Source organism: Nannospalax galili, unplaced genomic scaffold, assembly GCF_000622305.1.
Source record: "Nannospalax galili isolate Female #2095 unplaced genomic scaffold, S.galili_v1.0 scaffold735, whole genome shotgun sequence".
NCBI lineage: Eukaryota > Metazoa > Chordata > Mammalia > Rodentia > Spalacidae > Nannospalax > Nannospalax galili.
This window is the reverse complement of record NW_008337053.1, coordinates 4,700,140-4,723,119: the sequence shown is the minus strand read 5'-3', so window position 1 is coordinate 4,723,119 and position 22,980 is coordinate 4,700,140. Positions and strand designations below refer to the sequence as shown.

The window sequence follows — 22,980 nt, the reverse complement described above, 5'->3', positions numbered from 1 at the left end:
TTTGAAAACCACTTATTCAGGGCTAGAGAGATGGTTCAGTGCTTAAGAGCACTGGCTACTCTTGCAGAAGACCCCGGGTTGAATCCCAGCACCCACACGGCAGCCTGTCCTCCACAGGCATTACACAACATGGGTGCACTTACATACACGCAAGCATTACACTCATACACGTAAATTAAAAATAAACAAATCAAAAACCATTTGTTTATTTCATTAGCCCATTTACTGATTGGGTGTTTTTTTAGTGTTAAAGTTTTACAGTTCTTTATTCTGGATTATCAGTCCCCCTGTGTAGTTGATGAACATTTTCCCTCCTATTCTGCAGTCTTTCTCTTCACCGATTGTGACCTTTGCTTGTGCAGAGCCTTGTAGTTGGATGTTGTCTCATTTGTTAGTGATTGAAGTTATTTCTTGTGCTATTGGAGTCCTGTTCAGAAAGTCCTTGCCTGTACCTGTATCTTGAAGTGTTTTCCCTATGTTTTCCTCTAGCAGTTTTAAAGTTTCAGGCCTTGCATTAAGGTCTTTGATCCATTTTGAATTGATTTTTGTGCATGGTCAGAGATTTGGATCCAGCTTCATTCTTCTACATGTTAGTTTTCTCATACCATTTGATGATAAGCCTTTTTATAATAAATATGTTCATGACATCTTTATTGAAAAGTAAGCAGCTATAGTTGTATGGTTAATTTGTGGGTCTTGAATTCTAGTCCATTGTTTTTTGTGTCTGATTTTGTGCTAGTACCATACAGGTTTTGTTGTCACCGTGGTTTGGTAGTATAATTAGAGATCAGGTATCGTGATATTTCTAGCATTGCTTATCCTGCTTGGGTTGCTTTGGCTATGTGGAGTCTTTTGTATGTCCAAGTGAATTTTAGGGTTGGGTTTTTTCCTTCTGTGAAGAGTGTCGTCAGAATTTTTTATGGGGATTTTGTTGAGTGTGTACATTGCCTTGTATAGCATAGCATAGCCATTTTTGCGGTATTAATTCTGATACTCCATGAACACTTCTTCAGTTTCTTTCTTCGGTGTTCTAATAGTTTTATTTGTAGTTTTATTTTCTCCTCTTAGGTTAGGGTTAGTCCTCATTTTGTTCAAGATTTCTTTCACAGCAAGTTCGTTATTGTTATCTAGAAAAGCTACTGTTCTGTATGTTATTTTTATTTCATTTTATTTTATTTTTTTAAATCCTGCTACTTTGCTGAAGGTTTGTCAGATGTAAGAATTTTCCTGATGGAGCATTTAGAATCTCCTAAGTATAGGACTGTTGTCTGCAAATTGGGATAATTTGACTTCTTTACCGTTTGTATCCCTTTTATTTCTTTCTCATCTTACTGGTCTACCTAACACTGGGCATTGTTCTCAATAAGAACATTGAGAATGAGCGTCCTTATCTTGTTCCTGACTTTAGATGAAATGCTTTTAGTTTTCCTCCATTTAGTATAATGCTAGCTATAGGTTTGTCACTTTTATTATGTGGGGTAGGTTTGGGCTTTTATTGTGCAGTGATGTTGAACATTGGTCAAAGGCCTTTTCTGCAGCAGTTGAGATGATAGTGTGATTTTTTTTTACTTTAAGTCTGTTTGTGTGTTGTATCACATTTTACCTAATGACTTGTGTGTGGTGTTGAACCATGCATTCCTGGAATGAAACCAGGTTGGTCATGATGTATGATTTGAATGTGTTCCTGAATTAGTGTTAATAAGAATTTCATGGAGAATTTTTGTGTCTTGTGTTTAGGGAAGTTGGTCTATACAGTCTTCATTTTTTGCTATGCCTTTCTGGTTTTGATATCAAGGTAATGTTTCATAGGTGCACTTTGGTAGTGCTCCTACCCTTCCTTCAGTGGTTTGTCTGCAGCACCTTCACTAAGGTCTGCTCATGTAGAAGACAATATACATAATAAAATAGAAACTAACATTTAGAGGGTTGAATTATGTATTTATTTTCTAAATATATTTGGCATTCTAAGTTTTAAAAATAGATACTTGACATTTTCCTGGCAGTGATATATATTACGATTTGACAGTTTGGTATATCTTATGACAATTTTTAGTATAATTTGCATTTAATAATGTGACTTGAATAGTAAGGCTTTTACTCAAGCCTTGTAAGTCGCAAAGAATAATGACTTTAGAGAAGTACTAGAATGGATTTCTCTCAAGGCTTTTGATGAGTTTAGGATACATGAGCATTAACAGACTTCAGTGAAAGAAAGCACTTCAGAATTGTCCCAATCTTAGATTACTTTTATCATTTGGCATTGCTATTGAATTACTCATTGTGATAGGAAGGGAATGGTAGTCACAGAACTTTTAGAGACATTCCCTTTTTCTCCTTTCATGTTTTTTGTTTTACTTTGGAATGCTTTTCTGATCTTATTTACAAATAGCGTACTTAGTAGTTATGGTGATTTCAATCTACTTACATCGAATTGCTTCAAATTAGATCCCTTTCCTGTCTCTCTTTCAGGACTTGAAGCAATGAAAGAAGCATATGGCACTTGTGAAGCTAAACACCAGCCCCCTCTTCGGTTGGACCTTCTGCTTGAGACCTGTATGTGACTTTCCACCTGTGCTCTGTTGTTCTGGAATCTACTGACTTTGATTACAGGAAGGTCTCTGAAGATTTGTATCAAATGACGTCAATGGCCAGCTTGTTTTCTTTTACTAGTCCAGCAGTGAAGCGATTGTTGGGCTGGAAACAAGGTGATGAGGAGGAAAAATGGGCAGAAAAAGCAGTCGATGCTTTGGTGAAAAAGCTAAAAAAGAAGAAGGGTGCCATGGAGGAGCTGGAGAAAGCCTTGAGCAGCCCCGGACAACCGAGCAAATGTGTCACTATTCCCAGGTCTTTAGACGGACGCCTGCAAGTTTCTCACAGAAAAGGCTTACCCCATGTTATATATTGTCGTGTTTGGCGCTGGCCAGATTTGCAGAGCCATCATGAGCTAAAGCCATTGGATATTTGCGAATTTCCTTTTGGATCTAAGCAAAAAGAAGTTTGTATCAACCCATACCACTATAAGAGAGTGGAGAGTCCAGGTAGGTTTTACTCTGAGAATTTGAAAACAACAACAACAAAAACTTGTTACTCTGCATGTAACTAGGTTTATTAGCTAAAAGGTTATATTAGCCTTGTTTTAAAGATTTCATCGTGGAGGGGATACTAGATTTTAAATTTAGCCTTTGTGGTCTATAATTCTCAAGTGACTGTGGGAACTCATTTTTTCACTACCAACACCCATTTTTTGATGTGGTTGACATACCTCTAACTGATGTTTAAACTCATGTTTGTACTAAATCATATTCCTTTTGTTCATTCAGACATTTGTTCCTACATTATCATTTCTTTTTGGCGTTTTTCCCTCTCTACTGGACTCTTTATTTTTAAGCACATTTACTTATTTGGGCTCTGTGTGTGTATGTGTGTGTGTGTGTGTGTGTGTGTGTATGGTGTTGGTGTTGTAGTGTGTACCACAGCACATGTGGAGATCAGAAGATAGCTTGTGGAAGTGAGAACAGCCTTCCTTGGTCTCACTCATTATTATATTTCTTGGTATCTAGAATAATATTGTTTCCTGGCTCTTGGTAGATGGTGGTCTGTATATTTTTGTAGTGAGTGAATTACATAAGCTGATATCCTAGTCCTTGTACTGCTGCTATAGCAGAATACCACATCCCGGATAAGTCACAAACAATAGAAATTTTGGAGGCTAGCCCAAGATTAAGGGACTGCATACATTTCATGAGAGTTGTACCTGTGTCATAACAGCAGAGTAGCATGAGGGTCTTGTGCATCTTAGGTAGGTGCTTTACTATGGAGTGCCACCCAGCCCGAGCAAACTCATTCATATAGTAAGGGGTCCACCCCTACAATAATGACATATTCTTATCTCTCTCTTTCTTTTTTTGAAACAGAGTTTCCCTGTAGCCCCAGCTGTCCTAGAACTTACTATGTAGACCAGGCTGGCCTTGAATTCACAGAGATCCACTGCTTCTGCCTCCTGAGTGGTGGGATTAAAGGGGTGTGCCACCACGCCTGGCTTCTTATCTCTTAATAGGCCCTATCTCCCTCCTTTTATGCTGGGAATTAGTTTCTGGTCTGTGACCTTTACATTCTAACTATAGCTGCTGAGATACTGCTTGTGTTAATTAGTTATATATTTCTACACAGTGAATAGCCACCAATGTAGCAGCTATCATTACTTCATAGTTTTTGGGGGTTTGGCATCTACATGACCTTAATGGATATTTCGAATCAAGGTGTTGGTCAGGGCTGTTTTATTTTCTCAGAAGTTCCAATAGGTAAGGGCCCGCTTCTAAGCTCACTGAGATTGTTGATAAAATTCAGTTCCTTACAGTCCACTGGGCTCTTGCTGATGTCAGCTGGAGGCTGTTCAGTGACTTACCACATGGCCTTCTTCACAGGGAGTTCATACGCACATTGGTTCTTTCATTGTCATTCCACTCCAGGTGTACATACTTTCTCTACCAGACTGTCCTGATAGCATACCTTCGAGTGGTACCGCAGCTTCTTCAAAGCCAGTGATGAGAGATAGCTTTCCTCTGAGAGGGCATCATGCTCCTGTGGAGTGTCCACGTGTATTCCATCACTTGCCATATTCTGTTAGTTAGAAGCAAGTCACAGGTCAGATGCTCAAGGGAGAGGATTAACCCAAGCACATGAATACCCAGAAAGAATACCTTAGAGCCTGTCTTCCACACTGGAGGAATTGTAAACCCAGTGTGGTTAAATGTGGAGATTGACCACAGAATAACAGTGACTTGTGTTAGGCAAAGTTCAAATATGAGCTTCAGAGCTGCCAGGCAGTACTTGAGGTGGTTCTTACAGAGTCCAAGAAGAGCCATAGTCCAAAAGAATTGATGAGGAAAGGAACAGGGCAGATTTAGTGGAGGAGTAATGTCTGAAAAAGTCTGAAGCTAGATATTTGCCTGTACAGTTTAGGAATTTTTTCTGGTCCTCCCACATCCAGGGTGTAACAGACATGAGCCTATAGAAATGTCTGTTTTTCTTGTCCATTTTAATCATTCTTCATGAGGGACAGGAGTCGTTATGATATTTTAAAGTAACTCTGGAAATCTTGGTAGTTCACCTGCTGTAAGAGACTACAGAACCTCATTTTGGTACCATGTCCACATATCTTGGAGGTAGGGACAGCTTGGCTCAGGTAGATTTGCTTAGAGTTGGAGAAGGTGCTAGCATTGTACAGCACTGAATTGCATTTATAACTTTATAGGGAGAGAAGCTAAGTCTTAAAAGAGATGTAACTTATACAGGGATCACACAGAGAATAGATAGTGGAGTGAGCAAGTGCAGAAAGATAAAGACGGAAGATGGGAACTGTTTTTTGAGACACGATCTCTGGCCTGGAACTTGCTTTGTAGACCGTGGCTTTGATCTTGCAGAGATCCATCTGCTTCTGCCTCCAGAGTGCTGAGATTAAAGGCATGTGCCACCACACCTGGTTAAGATGGGAACTTATAATTAGCATAGGAAAAATAGAAAGCCAGCTCAGGTGATCCACTATTTAGTTGAATAGACAGCATTGTCTGGTGGCCAAGATTTTGGGTCCTGGAGCTGGACTTTTGGATTTGAGTCAGGGTTTGGTTATATATTACCCATGTAACCTTAGGTGAGTCACTTAACCTTTTTGTGATTTAGTACTCTCATCTAAGAGAATAATACCTTGCAGAGTTGTGGAAATTGGATAAGTCTATTCCTAAGTAAGTGCTTAAGTTAAAACATTGTGTAGCCCCCAGTCAGTTTTAAAGTCAGTGTCATTTCTACTGGAATAATGCATTCTAGAAATAGAGCATGTGGGAAATGGTAGAGTTTCCCAATAAATACCACTGTATCTGCATAGAGCTCAAGACTGAAAGAGCCTAGTGACCAAGTACTTAGAATAAGAGACTGAAAAGTTTTATCAGGAATAAAAAGATTTCAGAAAGCCTCCAGAAAGAAAACGCAGGACACACACAAAGTAAGACTAGAAATTTAAATTACTGGATTTCTCAGTACAATTCTAGATTCTAGAAGAAAATGAAGCCTTCAAAATTCAGAGGGAAAATGTTATTTGGATTTCTGCCTGTAGACAAGTGAAAGTAATATATTTTCATACATAATACCTCCTTTTCCTTTCTTAGGAAGCCAAGGAAATAAGACCCAGCCAGAGAAAAGGGAGGGGGTGGAGGTGGCCCTTAATTAGCAGCTGGTATAGGTTAAAGCAAAAGACCGAAAGGTCCAGAGGAAAACATGACGTCAGTAAATTATGTGATGATTTATAACTTATGAAAAGCATTCTCAGCACACATTTGACAAATATGTAAGAATCCTGGAAACATTAGTGGTATATACTTAAAATTAAGCAAATGAAGGAACAAGGAAATAATTAACTTTAATAAAAACATTGTTCAGGAGGAAAAATCAATAGTGTAAATAGTTCATCAATCAATTTTATATATGAATATATTTTTAGATATGTATGACATATGCATATGAATATATGATACATATGCATGTGTAATAAAAAGCAAATGTTGATTTAACCCTAATTTTTAATGAAATCTTATTTTAGGGAGAGGAAAAGGGGGTGGGATAGAATAATCTAAGAAAGCTGTCTCAACTAGTAGTCACAGCACTCAGGAGGCTGATACAGGAGAATTACTGTGTTTGAGGCTAACCTGGATAACAGAAAGACCCTATTTCAATCCTCCACCCAAAGTTGCCTCGTTTGCCATAAGAGCAAGTCTGTAAGTAATGTTTTAAAATTAGTAGTATTGACATAAGCATATTTTTTAGCAGCATACAAAGTAAATACTCTAAGAGGTGCTGAAAAACTTAAATTTGCTTATGGAAATAGATGGTGAAGGGCTCAAAATTGCTTTTTTTTTGTTATTTCTTGCTAAATATGTTTATAGTCTTGTCTGTGTCTTAACTCCACGTGTTATTTTAGGTGCAAATAAACATTTTCTGATCATATACACAGACAGAGGGAAACCCGGGATTTTAAATATGCCTTCAAAACAGTCTTTACTGGACTTTATTTCACCAAGTCTTTCAGGTTGCCTAGCGTAACAGAAACCCTTGCTTCTCTTCTCTCTGTTGGCTGCTGCCTCATCTTTCTCTAAGGGGAGCAACAGTCGTTAATACACAGTAGAGCAGAATTGTTGATGTAGTTCACATGTTTATAATGCTAATCCAGTAAAATGAAAAGAAACAATACAAATGCTAACTGCAAGATCTTTTGATTTGTTACAGATGTCCCTGTTTTGAGGGGGAAGTATATATATTTGATAGGCAGATAGATGATAGACAGATAGATAGATATTGATTTTGTTGCTTATAAATGTACAATTTTGTTGGTGCTGAATGGTACCAGAATAAAATTGAGGTTTTTGTGAAATAAAGTGACTTTGGGCAAGTAGAAGAACATTATAAAAGAGGTGAATTAGAATATTAGGAGTTGAAAGAGCCTGGTTTTAGTTTCTTGTAGGTAAAAGCAGTCAGCTATTTGTGATTGATAGCTGGGTCTTTAGAGAAAGTGAACACTTGAATAAAGTTCATTTTAAACATGTCTGTTTAAGTGCTTATTTCTGTATATTTTCTTTTTATTTTTTAAAAAATTATTTTTATTGTATGTGTATGAGTGTATTGCCTGTATGTAGGTAAGTGCACCTGTGTCGTACAATGCCTGCCAAGGACAGAAGTGGCCATTGGATCCCCTGAACTGGAGTTACGGACAGTTGGTAGCTGCAGTGTGGGTTCTGGGATTCGAACCCAGGTCTTCTGCAAGAACAACCAGTGTTCTTAACTGCTGAGCCATCTCTCCTGCCCCATTATTTCTGTATATTTTCATTATATTTAGAAGACTGGTTTTGAAGAGAAGACTTCTAACTGGGAATATTATTTCAGTAACGAGAACTTCAACTACTCTAAAATGGAAGTGTTAAAAGTTGGAAGTGTGGGCTGAAGAGATGGCAGTTAAGAGTACTGGCTGTTCTTACAGAGGATCTGGGTTCAAACCCCAGCGCCCACATGGCGGCTAACAACCATCCATAACTTCAGTTCCAGGGGGGATCTGATGCCTTCTTCTGACTTCTGCAGGCACTGCATGACACAGGTGCACTTACATACATGCAGGCATAACACTCATACACTTAAAAAAAAAGTTGGAAATGCAATTTTCAGGGCATCCACATAACTGACCTCAACTTCCCTCCCTAATTTTTTCTAGGTCAGTGCCTAAGCCAGCTGATTATTTCCTATCCCCCTCCATCCCTAGCATTCTCTTGTGCAGTCCTTCTGGTTTAGTCAGGTCTTACCATTTCCACAGTGTTTGGTTTGATTCCCTGTTAGCTGGGTGTGCTCAGCTTTTGAACTTGGCATTACCTCAGAAAAAGGAAAAGAAACAAAACAAAACAAAAAAGACCTTAATGAGCTATAGTACGAGAATGGAATCTTTTCTGTCTTTCAGAGTCCATTATATAAGATAACTGCTTTTAGCATTTTTGTTTTGGTTATTATGTAAATGAAAATGTACATAGCCCTTCAAGTTTACAGTCTACTTGAGTCTTTTCTACCTGCCCCTTTAAAGGTAGGTGTGACATTTGCTTCAGTTCTTCCTGACTATGACTTTTGCATTTTTCTTGCAGTCTTACCTCCAGTGTTAGTGCCTCGTCATAATGAATTCAACCCACAACACAGCCTTCTGGTTCAGTTTAGGAACCTGAGCCACAATGAACCGCACATGCCACAAAATGCCACGTTTCCAGATTCTTTCCACCAGCCCAACAACACTCCTTTCCCCTTATCGCCAAACAGCCCCTATCCCCCTTCCCCTGCCAGCAGCACATACCCTAACTCCCCAGCAAGTTCTGGACCAGGAAGTCCATTTCAACTCCCAGGTAAGACTTTAGAGATAGAAAAATCAATACTCTAATAATCTCTGAGAATCAGCAGTTGTTCTACCTGTTGGTCTTCTGGGTAGGCTTATACAACAAGAGCTAGTTGATCATTGTATATTCTTTAGATAACCATTTAATTTCCACAAAACTTGGATTTTATTTTTTCAAGTTCTATTATGTTTAAAAATTTGCTGAGGGACTTAAATATAGCTGTTTAACTCAGTATACTCAATATTAAAATTGTCTCAAAAGCAAATTTGAATACCTCATCTTAGATCAGTGCTATATGTAACCATGTCTCAAAATATATCCTGTATAAACCTTGGGGTGAGAGACAGTTTATATTCAGTTTTATAGTTACTGAGACAAAAATGTCTAGCTATAGCTTTCGCAAAGATTTGTAACTATGAGTGTTGGAACAGTTTCCTAGCTAATTACCTAGGCAGTTAATGGGACATGACAGTTTGTTGGGACATTTAAAAAGAATTAAGTAATTACTGTTACTGCTAATGCAGACTTTGAGTGGACTTGGTTTTATTTTTCAGTTTTGAATGCTAGTATACAATATGTGATGGTCTTGATGATATTAAAATGTATCTGTAGTGTGTACTTATGGGAACTGGGATAATCTGCCCATCAGACTGTTTTGTACTAGCTGCAGTGTCTCTGCGCACAGGCTATTTTGCAAGTAAGGGCAGAATTCTTGATCTCAGGTTCTATTCTAGTGAATTTTTGTATTGATCCTGGTATCCTGGATTAGGAAGGATCTAGGCCAAGTGAATGTACCTGTACCATGTATTCAGGAGCTGTTATATGTACTATCTTTTCTGCTCTGTCTCATATTTATGTGTGTGCAGTGTTCAGTAATGAATCTTGCTGACCATATTGTGAGCTTTAAAATGGTTTTAGAGTAACAGCTTTAAACAGAATGAAGACTTTATTCTTTTTAGTGCATTAACTTGTCTGATTTTCTTTCTCTTAGCTGATACGCCTCCTCCTGCCTATATGCCACCTGATGATCAAATAGGTCAAGATAATTCCCAGCCCATGGATACAGGCAATAATATGATTCCCCAGATTATGCCCAGTGTATCCAGCAGAGGTAAGAGTACTCACCATTTTGATTTTGTTGTTGCTATTTTTACTTAGGTTTTTTTTTTTTTTTTTTCTGCAGTGTTATGGGTCCAACACAGGGCCTCCAACTCTAGGCAAGCAATCTCCCACTGAGTTACTTTCTTAGTCTTAGCCACTTTTAAAAAACACCCTAAGGGGCTGAATAGATGGCCCAGTGGTTAAGAGTACTGGCTGCTCTCGCAGAGGACCAAGGTTCAATTCCTAGCACCCACATGGTGGCTAATAACCATCCATAACTCCAGTTCCAGGGGAATTTGATGCTCTCTTCTGACCTCTACAGGCATTTCATGACACGGGTATACTTACATACGTGCAGGCAATAATATAAATAGACATAAAATATAAAAATATATTATACACATAATATAAAATCAATCATACACATAATATAAAAATACACATAATATAAAAATAATAAAATATTTTAAAAATATCTTGAATGAAGTGTAATTTTACAACGTTTCTCACAAGATTTGCATTCCTATACCTGGCTCAATACCCTTTGTTTTCTGTAGAGATTTTTCTTTCCTAAACATTTCATAAAATTAGAGTCATGGGGCTAGTGAGTTGGCTCAGTTGTTAAAGGCACTTGCCACCAAGTCTGATGGCCAACACTGATAACCTGAGTTTGATCTCCTGTAGCCACTTAGTGGAAGGAGAGACCCAGTCTCCAGCACACACACACACACACACACACACTCTCTCTCTCTCTCTCTCTGTCTGTCTCTGTCTCTGTCTCTGTCTCTCTGTCTCTCTCTCTCTCTCTCACACACACACACACAAAATAAATAAGTAAATGTAATAAAATAGCCATATTATATATAATCTTTTTAAAAGATTTATTTCTATTTCATGCATATGAGTGTTTTGCCTACATGTTGTATGTAAGTGCACCAATGTGTGCTATGCCCATGGAAGCCAGAAAAGGGCATTAGATCTCCTGGAACAAAGGGTACAGATAATTATTAGCTGCCATGTGAGTGCTGGGAACTGAACCTAGGTCCTCTTAACCACTGAGCCATCTCTCAGCCTTGTGGTGTGAAAGATATGTAATCTTTTACATCATACTTGGTTCACTTAGCACAGTGCTGTCAAGGTCACCCATGGTGTAGCATGTCAATTATTTGCTCCATTTTAATGTTGAACAGTGTTGCTTTGCACAGATACAACACATTTGATCAGGCCACCAGTCCACTGAATTGTTTATGGTTTTTAGTTATTATAATTAATGCTCTTACAAATATTTTCACACAATCTTTTTGTGGATATTGTTTTTATCTCTCCTGGGTCAATGTCTATGAGTAAGAATTGCTGGGTCATATGGCAAGTTTAACTACTTATAAAAAACGCCAGACTTTTCTAACATGTCTGTACTAATATAAGCAGTATGTGAGGGGTCCAGCTTTTCCATAGCTTCCTAGTACTTGTTATTGTCTGTCCTTATTCAAGGTTATCACTATTTGACGGGTATGAAATGCCATTATGATTTAATTTATATATCTCTAATGAGTAAGTTCTGAGCATTTAAAATTTTTTCTTTGGTGCAATATGTATTTTAAATCTTTTGCCCGTTGGATTGTGTGTATTTTTGTGGGGAGAGGTTGTAAGAGTTCTTTATGTATTCTGGAAATGAATCAATCACCTCTCTTCCCCTTTTGGTCTACATAGCAAGTTCCAGGCCTGCCAGGGCTATATAGTGAGACCCTGTTTCCCTCCTCCCCCAATAAAGAGACCCTGCCTCAAATAGGGTGGAGGCAAGGACCAACACCCGAGGCTGTCCCTAACTTCCAACATATGCTACATTTTGGGGTCTCTCCCTTCCCTCGTGGGTTGTTGGCCACCGGTCCACGAGGACAAAGGGAGCAGAAGCAACGAACAGGGTCAGGATGGCCAGTGAGCACTGACGGAAGAAAGCCCTTCCGGGGAGGCAGGTTCAGTGATACAAACAGCTCCAGACGCAGTGAAACAGCTCCGTTTATTCAGTGGGGTTTAGGGAAAATACAGTGTGGAGGCAGCAGCCAATGCTTCAGCTGATAGGTGCTCATAGTATGCTTTATTTACATGTGGTAGCAGGATCCTATCATCTGGCTATAGGGCATGCCTAATTATCATATAGAAAAAACCTGGGGGCAGCTTTATTGCAGGTAACTATGCCAAAGGTCATGTTTCAAATGAGGCCAAGCATCTGTGCTTGGTGGCACTTTCCAGGTAAGTCAGGCAGGAAGCCCCTGCTGAGAACGGAGCAGACCTGAACAGCAGGGTTCCCCAACACTACATGGCATGCATGTATGTGTGCACATGATTTTAAAAAAAAGAAGAAGAAGAAAATTGCCATTTTACAAATTTTTTTAAAAGTTTACATTCATTTTATACTTGTAATAATGAAGAATATCTGTGTAAAACCGACAACTTCATACCTGATGGTCAGAAGTAGATTTTCCTCTGAGATCAATCAGTGACAAGGCAAGCGTGGCTCTTCTGCAAATGTTCCTAGTTTGAGCTCAGTTTTTGAGTTCATCTTTTTGTTTAGAATAATCTTATTGATGTAGTTAAATATTTTTAGTTGCTGAAAAAGAATTTTGTTTCACTAATTTAGGCCTGTACTAATTTGTCCTAGAGAGATATTGCTACTATGTTTGGAATTGTGTCCTCCCACCATCCCTAAGCCCCAATGTAGTCATATATGGAAATAGGAGTTGTTGGGGGCCAGTTGGGTTTCAATGAGAGCGTAAGGATGAGGTCCTGCTGGTGAGATTGTGAGTGTCCCTGTAAGAAGGACCTGATTAGTCTCTCCAGCAGGAACACAGATAATTTGGCTTGAGGGGCAGAGATGGGTCAGGGTTAAGGAAGACGGTTAGCAATGTCCTTCCTAGTTTATAGAAATCTATTGGGCTGCAAGCTCAGAAGAGGAGAATGGCCCTGATTTAGCAGTCAGTAGATGGGATCAGCATCTGAGTTTCATCAGGTTAGATGAAGCTCTCGGGACAAGGATGCTTGGAGCCTTGAGAATACAACTCTGCAGCATACAACTTAATGCCGTTTCATGTGTTCCAGCTGTAGAGGGATCTTTCCTAGAGATTTTGTCTTCAGCTTACCTGTAGATTTTTTTTTTTCCCTTCCTGGAATGAACTAAGACTTTGGGGACTTTAGAGATGGGATATCTATCTATGTTTATTTATTTATTTTTTGCATATGACTTGGGGGGTGTAAAAAGTAATTGACTTATGAGTCCCTCATTGATTCTTATGATGATGCCTTAATCCCCAGTGTGATGGTGTTTAGAGATGGGGTCTTTAAAGAGATTTAGTTAATTAATTAATTAATTTTTAATTTACGAATGTTATGCCTACATGTATAGAAGTGCACCCATGTCGTGCAGTGCCCGTAGAAGGCAGAAGAGGGCATCAGATCCCCTGAAACTGGAGTTAAGGAATGTTGCTAGCCACCATGTGGTGCTGGGATTTGAACCCGGGTCTCCTGTAAGAGTAGCCAGTGTTCTTAATTGCCGAGCCTTATCTCCAGCCCCTCTTTGAAGAGATTTAAATGAGTTCTTGAGAGTAGGGTCCTCGTGATGGGTTTACTTGCCCTTGTGACAATATAGACATAGCAGCCAGGGAGATGGCTCAGTGGGTAGAAGCACTTGCTGGGCAAACTTGATAATCTGAGTTCGGATCCTTAGAACCCACATGCAAAAGGCTGGGTGAAATAGTGCATGTCTGTAATTCCAGCATTCCTATGTTGATGTGGGAGGCAGATACAGGATAATTGCCTGGAAGCTCATGGCCAGCCAACCTGGAATATGAGGCAAAGCATCAGAAACTAGAAACCTCTCCTCAAAACAAGGTAGAAGGATAACCAACTTTCAGAGGTTGTCCTCTGGTCTCTACACACATGTACCTGCACTTAAATATATACACTATCCAGTTTTGATACTGGGGAGAATTGAGTCCTGTCATAAGGGGGATCTTAGTCTCATTCATAAAAGAATTGAAGAATGGACTCAAGCAGAAGCTCAGGGGTAATTTTATTAGAATTTAAAGAGAAATCCTCAGAGCAGGCAAACTATAGATCTCTGCAGCTGCCTTGAGGAGAATGGAGGGGAGAAGGCAAAAAGCCATAAAGCTACAATGGTTTAGAGCTAGCATGGAGGTTGGGCCCATGGTGGACTACCAGCCGGATAGAAGAGAGCTCTAGAGGAAAAGTAAGAAAACCCAAAATGTTGGCACAGCCCAGCATGTTAGGGAAAGCATACTTAGAGAAGAGTTACAAAGAGGAAAAGGAGAGATTTATGAAAGGAGGGCAAGATTTACAGAGAGCCACAATCCTGTGACCCAGAGCCCTGGGCTAAGAGGTGGGAACTCTGGGTATAAAAAGTTCACCATCTCATTAATGCATTAGTAGTCTGCATATCTCTTTAGCATGGCTTAAAATGAACCTGCCTTCCTAAGGGTAGTCCTGTGACCAGCAAAGCTGGAAAGTTGGGTCTTCATCCAGGCCAGAGATTTTTATTCTCTTGATCAAATTTTCTTTTAGGGAACTTTTTGCTACTCCTATAGTTTAGTTTCTGTTGCTGTGATAAAACACTAACCAAAAGTAATTAGGAAAGGAAAGGGTTTATTTGACTTACAGTTCACAGTCCGTCTTTGAGGGAAGCCAAGGCAAGAAACTAGAGGCAGGAACTGAAGCTGAGATCACAGAGGAACCCTCCTTACTGGCTTGTCTCCCCTGGCTTGTTCAGCTACGTTTCTTATACAGCCCTGACCCACAAGCCTAAAGATGGCTTCACCTATGGGTCAGTAGTTTGTGCCAGGCTGACAAAAGTTGCCCCCCCCCCCCCGAATAGACAGAGGTAAATTTTAAAATCTTTATGAGCATACACTGAAGAAAGGCCATATGAGCACACAGCAACAGGGGCTCTGTAAACCAGAAGTGAGTCCCCTCTAGACAGCATGTCTGCTGACACCTTCATGCTCAGTCTCTAGAACTACGAAGAACTTAAACCACTCAATATGTGGCATTTTGTTATAGCTGTCTACACAGGCTAAGATAAGTTTTCTTAGACTCAAAGCCAGGAGGTCAGTGAAACTTGAATGAAGTGTCTTTTCCCTTCCATGTGAGCTTGGTTATGTTAAAGGGTAAATCCGGTGAACCTGGATCTTCAGATAATCATTGATTAAACTGTTTGTTCACAGATGTTCAACCTGTTGCCTATGAAGAGCCTAAACACTGGTGTTCAATCGTCTACTATGAATTAAACAACCGTGTTGGAGAAGCTTTTCATGCATCTTCTACTAGTGTATTAGTAGATGGATTCACAGACCCTTCAAATAACAAAAGTAGATTCTGCTTGGGGTTGTTGTCAAATGTCAACCGTAATTCAACAATTGAGAACACTAGGCGGCATATTGGAAAAGGTAATCGTCATTTCTCTGCCTTCGGTTGAATTAAGTCATTTGTTGTATGGGCTATGTGCATTCATTGCAGAAGTTTCTGAAAACATCCAAAACGTCTTAAGGTATGACGTTTACCTCAAGTTGCAGATTAAAGAATGTATTAATAAAATAAAGATACGATCAATCCCCTCTTCTTTAACGTGCTTAGTTTTCCTAACTAGTACCAAAGGTCTGAAATGCTGTTGTTTCCTTCTTGAAGAAACCTTGACTGGGAAGTAAGGGACATAGGAATTTGCCTTGTTCACAGTGTCTTCAGTCTTTAGAATAGTGCCTGGCTCTTAAAGTACACACAGAAAAACTTTGTAGAATATGGGAATGTTGGTGAGGCATTAGAGTTTGATGATTATGGCATTCGGGTTCTTTTTCATTGAATAACTTGTAAGAGTTATTCCACAGTGTTGGAGAATTGGAGGGTGAGGTGGGAACTTGAGTTGGAATATTAAGTCTTCAGGTAACAAGGTTAATTTATAAGCCGTCCTGTAATGTAACTGCTACAGTGTATAGGCTACTTTTCATGCTGCAGTGAAATGCCAGTCTCACGCCTCAGAAGGAAGCAGATCCATCCCAGGTAGAATGCATTATAAGTTTCTTGGGAAGTTTTTCTTTTATACCCTTGCTGCTTTTTGCTCTTTTGACTTGACAGTCTTGGTGAAAAAGAGGAACAATAGCAAGTAATTATAATTGTGATAAGATTGCTTATGGAAGAAACTCAGAAAAGCAGTGTGGTCAGAATAAGTTGAAACTGGGTGAGGTGGCACATACCTATAATCCCAAAAAACAAACAACCAAAAAAAAAATTAAAAGCAGTTTTCATTCTCTTGATCTCATTGTCAACTTGCTGTAACTTTTGGGCAAATACCTCACTTCTGTGTGTTGGTACTTTTCCCCTTCCCCTGCTACAGTAGAGCGTTTAAGGGAGCTCTCTAGTAAATCCTGAAATGCTAGTATTAGTTTTCTCTTATTTGTCAATATACCCATTCTGGGGTCTTTTTGATTTTGATCAGTTTTTGTTTACTCAGAAGCACACCAGTTTTTAATACTAAATCCTGCTGCAATTCTGTAACTTATATTATATTTGGGCAGAGTTTTGCATCCATGGGATACTGCTACAAAACTGTGTGCAGTAATGGAAGGTAGTTGAAAGTTTTCATTTGTAGGCAGTGTCTGTATAGTCATCTAGAGTATAGCAATGCAGCCAGAGCTATGAGGAAGATGAGAGAGTGATACCATTTACATTAAAAACCCAGCAAAGCACCCACCCCCCAGAAACCACCCAGAAGTATTCTGTAGGGCAGGCATACCTAGCCAAATGCAGAAAGGTTTAGAGGGGCACGCACCACATTCATAGCAATGTGTGCCTGTGAAGAAGAAAAATTGAGGTAGTTCCTAGAAGGATATATTGGGAAAATACTAGGCAATTTCAACTTTACCAATATAATTTGGCAGTGTAGTATGAGAACTGCTTTCACATGGTATTTATAAGTATATTTTAAATATACAAAAAACTTTTTAGAGGGGAAAATAAGTCTGCCATTTCAAAGGTTTTTCTATGATCTGAATTTGCATCCACACCTTTGTGTTTCCTTGGCTGTTGATTGAAATGCTGCGGTCCAGTCCTCTTTGTTAGCAAATGGTAAAAACTGGAAATAAGTATTTATGGTAGTTGATAGCACCAGGCATGTTTTTGAAAGTAGTCATAAAATGAATTTTTAAAAAGCCGTCTTTTTCTCTCATAGAAAGAGAATGATTGCTGAAAAGGCCATGGAGGGTGGGGGCCCTTAATACTCTGCCATCCTGAGCTTCAGGCTTGGTTGTTTTGATTGTTTTAGAACCGTTTACATTTAGGCAGATAGCAACCACTTGGTTATTTTTGGCTACAGAAGGCCATCTAGTGGTAGTTTTGACCTAAACACTGTTGGGAGTTGGCTGTGTATTTCTGGATACTTTGGTTGCACGGTACAACCTCTTTGGCTTCATTATAATGCTTTGTTAAGCCAGTTCTCGTGTTCCTGTTTCTTTAAGGTGTTCATCTGTACTATGTTGGTGGGGAGGTGTATGCGGAGTGTCTCAGTGACAGCAGCATATTTGTTCAGAGTAGGAACTGCAACTTCCATCACGGCTTTCATCCCACCACTGTCTGTAAGATTCCCAGCAGCTGCAGCCTCAAAATTTTTAACAATCAGGAATTTGCTCAGCTTCTGGCTCAGTCTGTCAACCATGGGTTTGAGGCAGTGTATGAGCTCACCAAAATGTGCACCATTCGAATGAGTTTTGTCAAGGTGAGTCATTACTTTTGATCTTTTTTCATACATTTTAAAGTGAGATTCTTGAATTTTTCATTTTAACCATATGATAGGTTATTTCATTTTATAATTTGCACCTAAAGTACATGATTAATTTTGATGTTGACGAAGGCTTGAGTTTACAAAAAATTTCAGTTAAAAGACTAAATTTTGGAAAGTATTTAGTATTAAAATTACATTTTGAGTACCTTAGCTTCAATAATTTTAGTTATTAGATTCCAATTCAATGACTCAACAGAATTATTTATAGTATAAATATTTTATTGTATCTCAGCTCTGTTGTAAAGGATTTATAAAGTCTGTCATTTACTCTCTTTGCCGAGTTTTATAGAACATTCCAAGGACTGTGTTTCATGAACAAAATTTGCAAAGATTTACAGTGATCTATTTAGTGTCTACTGTACCCTCCTGGTCCTTAGGACTTATCTCAAGAAGAGCACCTGTCTCCCACCCTGTGAGGTTTTGTGTACTCACACAGTACCTCCTCGCTGTTCTTCAGTCTGAAGTTACTTCTCTCCCTCTGCAGGAGTGTGGCTTGTGTGTTCTGTTTGCTCTGCAGTCCCTTACCTGCTCTGTTCCTCTCCCCTCCATGCCCCTAGTTTTCTTGGGACAGGACTGCTATGAGCAATAAAATGGAGGACTTGCTAACCAGGAAACTAAAAGTAAAAATACCTATTTCAGTTTTCAGCTGGAGTTCTAAGCTAATGTTTCAGCTTCCTTTATCATTAATTTCTCACCCTTAAGGATAATGGCATAATGTGATTACTACAGTAAATTATGCATTGATGTCTATAGTGCCTTATCAGATAAAAATAAACAACAAGCCGCGCGGTGGCGCACGCCTTTAATCCCAGCACTCTGGGGGCAGAGGCAAGTGGACCTCTGTGAATTCAAGGCCAGCCTGATCTACATAGTGAGTTCCAGGACAGCTGGGGCTATAGGGAGACCCTGTCTCAAAAAGACCAAAAAATAAATAAACAACAAAATAAATAAACAACAAAATTCCAAAACTCTAAAACCATTTTTGGTACCAAATCTACCATGAAATGACATGAGGCTCTTCTGAGTTTTATTTGTCCTAATGAGACTGTATATTAGAGCAGAAAATGTTTTAATTATGAGAGACCCTAGTGTGTGGTCTTGGGAAATTTTTTTAAAATTCTGAAATATATTTGGCCTCATGGTTTTGTATTAGGGAAATTCTATTATTTATTAAAAGTTTTATGTCTTTGGATAATGCAGCTTATCTTTTAATACTAATGTGAATGGTGATTGGTTTTCTGTAGCTATTCTATTTAAATACATTTTGTGTATTTTTACTGTTAAGCTTTTTCTTGTTAACATTGGTTTAGAGCGGTTGGCAGTTTGCAGAAGGATTTGCTATGACATCTGTTCATTTTCAGGGCTGGGGAGCAGAATATCACCGGCAGGATGTTACCAGCACTCCATGTTGGATTGAGATTCATCTTCATGGGCCCCTTCAGTGGCTGGATAAAGTCCTTACTCAGATGGGCTCTCCTCTGAACCCCATATCTTCTGTTTCATAGTGCAGAAGTATTCTTTTCAACTATATTTTTAGTGGACTTGTTTTAATTTTAGAGGAATTTCCAGTACAAATACTGTGAGCTGACATGGATAAACAGATATTTTGGCTTATTTTTTCTACATAATTGTGACCAACACATTTGTATTTTATGATGAATCTACCTTTGTTTGTATTCGTGTTCATTGTGATTAACTTTTTAAAAGTATTGTAAAAGATGTGGAATAAGTATTATGCCCCGTTCAGAAGTTTGGTATTGATCTTAAACTGGAACATGCTTTTGCTTATTGTCCCAACAGTTTTTAATTTCTTAATTTTTAAAAAAACAGTCTATCACTTAATGGAAATTTGTAATGTAAGAGTATATATATCATGAAAAGTGATTCTTTTGTTGATCTTCTAGGAGCTATGCTTCTAAGAATTTCTCTGTCCCACCACCTTTTAAAATAAGCATAGTACATTGTTTTATAAAAACATACAGTAAGGGGTTAAAAGAAACTATTAAATTTTTTATCACTGCTGTAACAAGTGGTATTCAATGAAAAGGTAAGGTGATGGATTTCTAGATGACGTCATCAAATTCCCACTTAGAACTGAATGTTTGTCAGTGTGATGTGGCTTCATGCTGTGTATCTTTTGTAAAACATTTCCTTTTTAAAAGGTCTCTAGTATATGTCATTTACTCAACATCTGTCATAAGTACTACTTAATAGCTAGTGACAGTGTGTACATGGCCTGGGTCAGCTGTTTGCTGCTTTGGGCCAATGTTTCAAGAACTCTAATTTTGCCGTGCATTAATCTTTTTATTTTGCACTTTTATGGTGATAGTTTTTAGTATAACCTTTGGTAAAACACTCAAGTGAGCTGGCCTTAGACCTTCTCTTTCCTTCCTTGGCACCCCTTTGTATTAACAAACACTGCAGTTTAGAGACTACATTTGTAGGAGGTTATGCTTTTTCTAGTTTAATTTTCAACCTAGATTATAAAAGTGTTACTCCATAGCTCCAACTAAGGTGCCTGTTAATTCCCTACGGTTTTATGGGTGTTATTAATGTTGGAAGACTGTGTACTTAATGCCATTGCTCTTATATCAGACTTCTTATACAAGGACCGATGCCGTATAGCCATTGTAGGTTCTTTGGTTGGGCCCCAAGGATGAGACAGACTACTGGTGTGATAGTAAATGAATCAGCAGTGAGGGTTGTCTTAGAACATTCACCTACCAGCTGTAGACAGACGTCTCTCACTTAACGCAGTGCTCTTTCTCTTTCTGTTCTTTTAGAGCCTACGTGAATGCTTGTCTCTCAGAACACTGTCTTCTGAGAGGAAAGATGTGAAAGCTCTAAGGTACCCATTTAGTTCATTGTGCCTTGGGCTTTAGGACCACTCTTCTCCACTTTTCTAGGGAATGGTCAGGTGGACACAGGTATGGCACAAGAATGAAAACACTACTTTGAATTTCCCTGTCAGGATGAGAAGCTTTATTTTCTGGTGTCTTCGATAGTATATAGAGCCACTTCATTCTTCTACTGACATTGTTAGTTTGGTTTGACTTTCTGTTTTGCCCCTCCTGCTTTTGTGAAGAAAAAAAATTACTTTTTTTTTCTGTTTAAGGAAAGAATTACATGATTCCTTTTGTTTTCTGTGTCATTATTTATTGCCTTTGAGAGTGCAGCCATTGGGTGGTTTTATTCCTTCACGTGAAGTGCGTTTGTGTTTCAGACCACAGTCCTTTGCTGGGTAAAAGAATGCCTTCCAACAGTCACCAGAGCCTTAAACATAAGTGTTATGGAAGACAGGTTTCAAACTTCCAGAGCATGTCGGACACATGAAAGAATTATTTGCTCAGAATAGAATGTAGCTGTTCTTATTAGTCCTTTACTTACTGGGCTCAAAGGAGTCTCCGGTTGACTCACAGATATGCATACTCCACCTTAGTGAGCTCTGCTGAGCTATTAGAGGCTATTGCTTTATTTTATTGATGTTAAAACTCATTCATTGGCAGTCATGTTTAGAGTTAGCAGGACTTTTATGTGATTGGCTTTTCTCTATATGACAGCACTGAAGCTGTTAGCCACTAAGAGTTGTGGAGAAGTAAAAACCTATTTCTTAAAACAAAGTGTTTCTTCAAAGTTGTCAACTTCATACCTGTGGGCTTTAATGAAAACTGTGCCGTGCAGCTGCTCTTGCAGTGTTCTAAGGGTACTCATGTATGTACCTGTGGATAGAAAAGAAACATTCTGGTCAAGAAAAAGAAGCACCTCTAAAAGAAGTTATTTCAGGAAAGTAGTTTAAAATTTTATTTAAGGGATGATTTATAGTCAAACTTAGGAAAACATTAGCACCACTAGAATGATCACATTTTTTTGAGATAGGCTATCATGTAGTCTAGACTAGTCTTGAACTTGCTCTGTTGCTGAGGATGGCCTTGAATTCCTGACCTTCCTTCCTCTGCCTCCCAAGTGGTACCATACTCAAGTTAATAAGGTGCTGGGGATCAAACTCAGGACTTCATACATGCTAGGAAAGCTCTCTACCAGATGAGCTACATTTCTAGTTCAGTAATGACATCTGATGGCATGCAAAAATATATTAATAATATACTAGTTAAAAGATAGAATTTGCAAATAATAAAATTGCAGTCCATTTCATAAATGCAAAAGGCAGAGTCAGCATCTCAGTAATGGATTATAGCAACAAGATGTTGATTAGGAAATGGCAAAACAAGAGAGGTATGTTTGAGTAGCCCTCTGCACAATGGAGTGATGCCTTCTTGTGTTACCTTGCTAAATTTGGGAACTGTAACTAGTAGGCATGGTGTTGGTCTTCTAAAACTAGCACTGAGGAGAAAATTTAAGAAATCAGTTCTTAACATGTCAAATACGTGCATCAGAACATGGACCTTCTTTTTACATGTCTCGTGGTTGCTTAAGTAAGACCAAGTGGTGATAGGAGAGGCTGAGCTGGGACCAAGAGTGCCACGTGTTTTAATGCAGACGGGGAGTCTGAAGGGTCATAAATACTGAAATCTGAAAAGTGCTGCCAAAGGCCTAGAGTTTACCTTACAAATCTTCCTGAAGGGTGCCTGTGAGGCAAAGCCCCCTCTCCTGCCAGTTGTACCCTACTGGAGGAGAAAGTTTATAGAAGAAATGAAATTTTACTAATGACTGGAGAATTAATTGGCAGTGTCTGTTGAAGTACTGTCCACACAGTTCTGGTCATTTCTTGATACCTTTTCTAGTCATTTCCCTTAATAGTATTTTGGATCACTGTCACCTTTCTCACTTAAAATACATTAATATCATTTTTGCTTCCTGAGGATGAAAGAATATTGATAACAATTTTTTTTTGAGATAGGTTATCTTCATAGAGCTCTGCCTGACTTAGAACTTGCTGTATGAGCCCAGGCTAGCCTCAGACTTAAAGTGATTCTCCTGCTTCTGTCTTCCAAGTGCTGGGTTTACAAACATGCACCACCAGGCCCTGTGCCTTTTGGTAATTTTTGACTTCAGCCCCTAGTGATGATATCTTGTATTTGGATGTATTAATGTTGAAGTGGTTATACCCCTTCTTTGTCTTTGACTAAATCCTCTGATATCTGGGGTCTCAGTGAAAGTATCTGTTCT

General features: G+C 38.8%; 1 protein-coding gene across 5 annotated transcripts in view; it reads left to right on the top strand.

Moving 5' to 3' along the window:
• The window catches only part of Smad5 (SMAD family member 5), a 41,207-nt gene extending 18,534 nt beyond the window's left edge, over positions 1-22,673 (top strand). For all 5 annotated transcript variants that reach the window (XM_029562970.1, XM_008831827.2, XM_029562968.1 and 2 more), the window contains 6 exons: positions 2,470-3,038; positions 8,670-8,921; positions 9,904-10,023; positions 15,248-15,469; positions 17,531-17,787; positions 19,215-22,673. In XM_029562970.1, coding sequence (XP_029418830.1) covers positions 2,636-3,038; positions 8,670-8,921; positions 9,904-10,023; positions 15,248-15,469; positions 17,531-17,787; positions 19,215-19,358 — 1,398 coding nt within the window. In that variant the 5' untranslated portion in view covers positions 2,470-2,635 and the 3' untranslated portion in view covers positions 19,359-22,673. The remainder of the gene's footprint in view (positions 1-2,469; positions 3,039-8,669; positions 8,922-9,903; positions 10,024-15,247; positions 15,470-17,530; positions 17,788-19,214) is intronic.
• Positions 22,674-22,980: the final 307 nt, after the last annotated feature.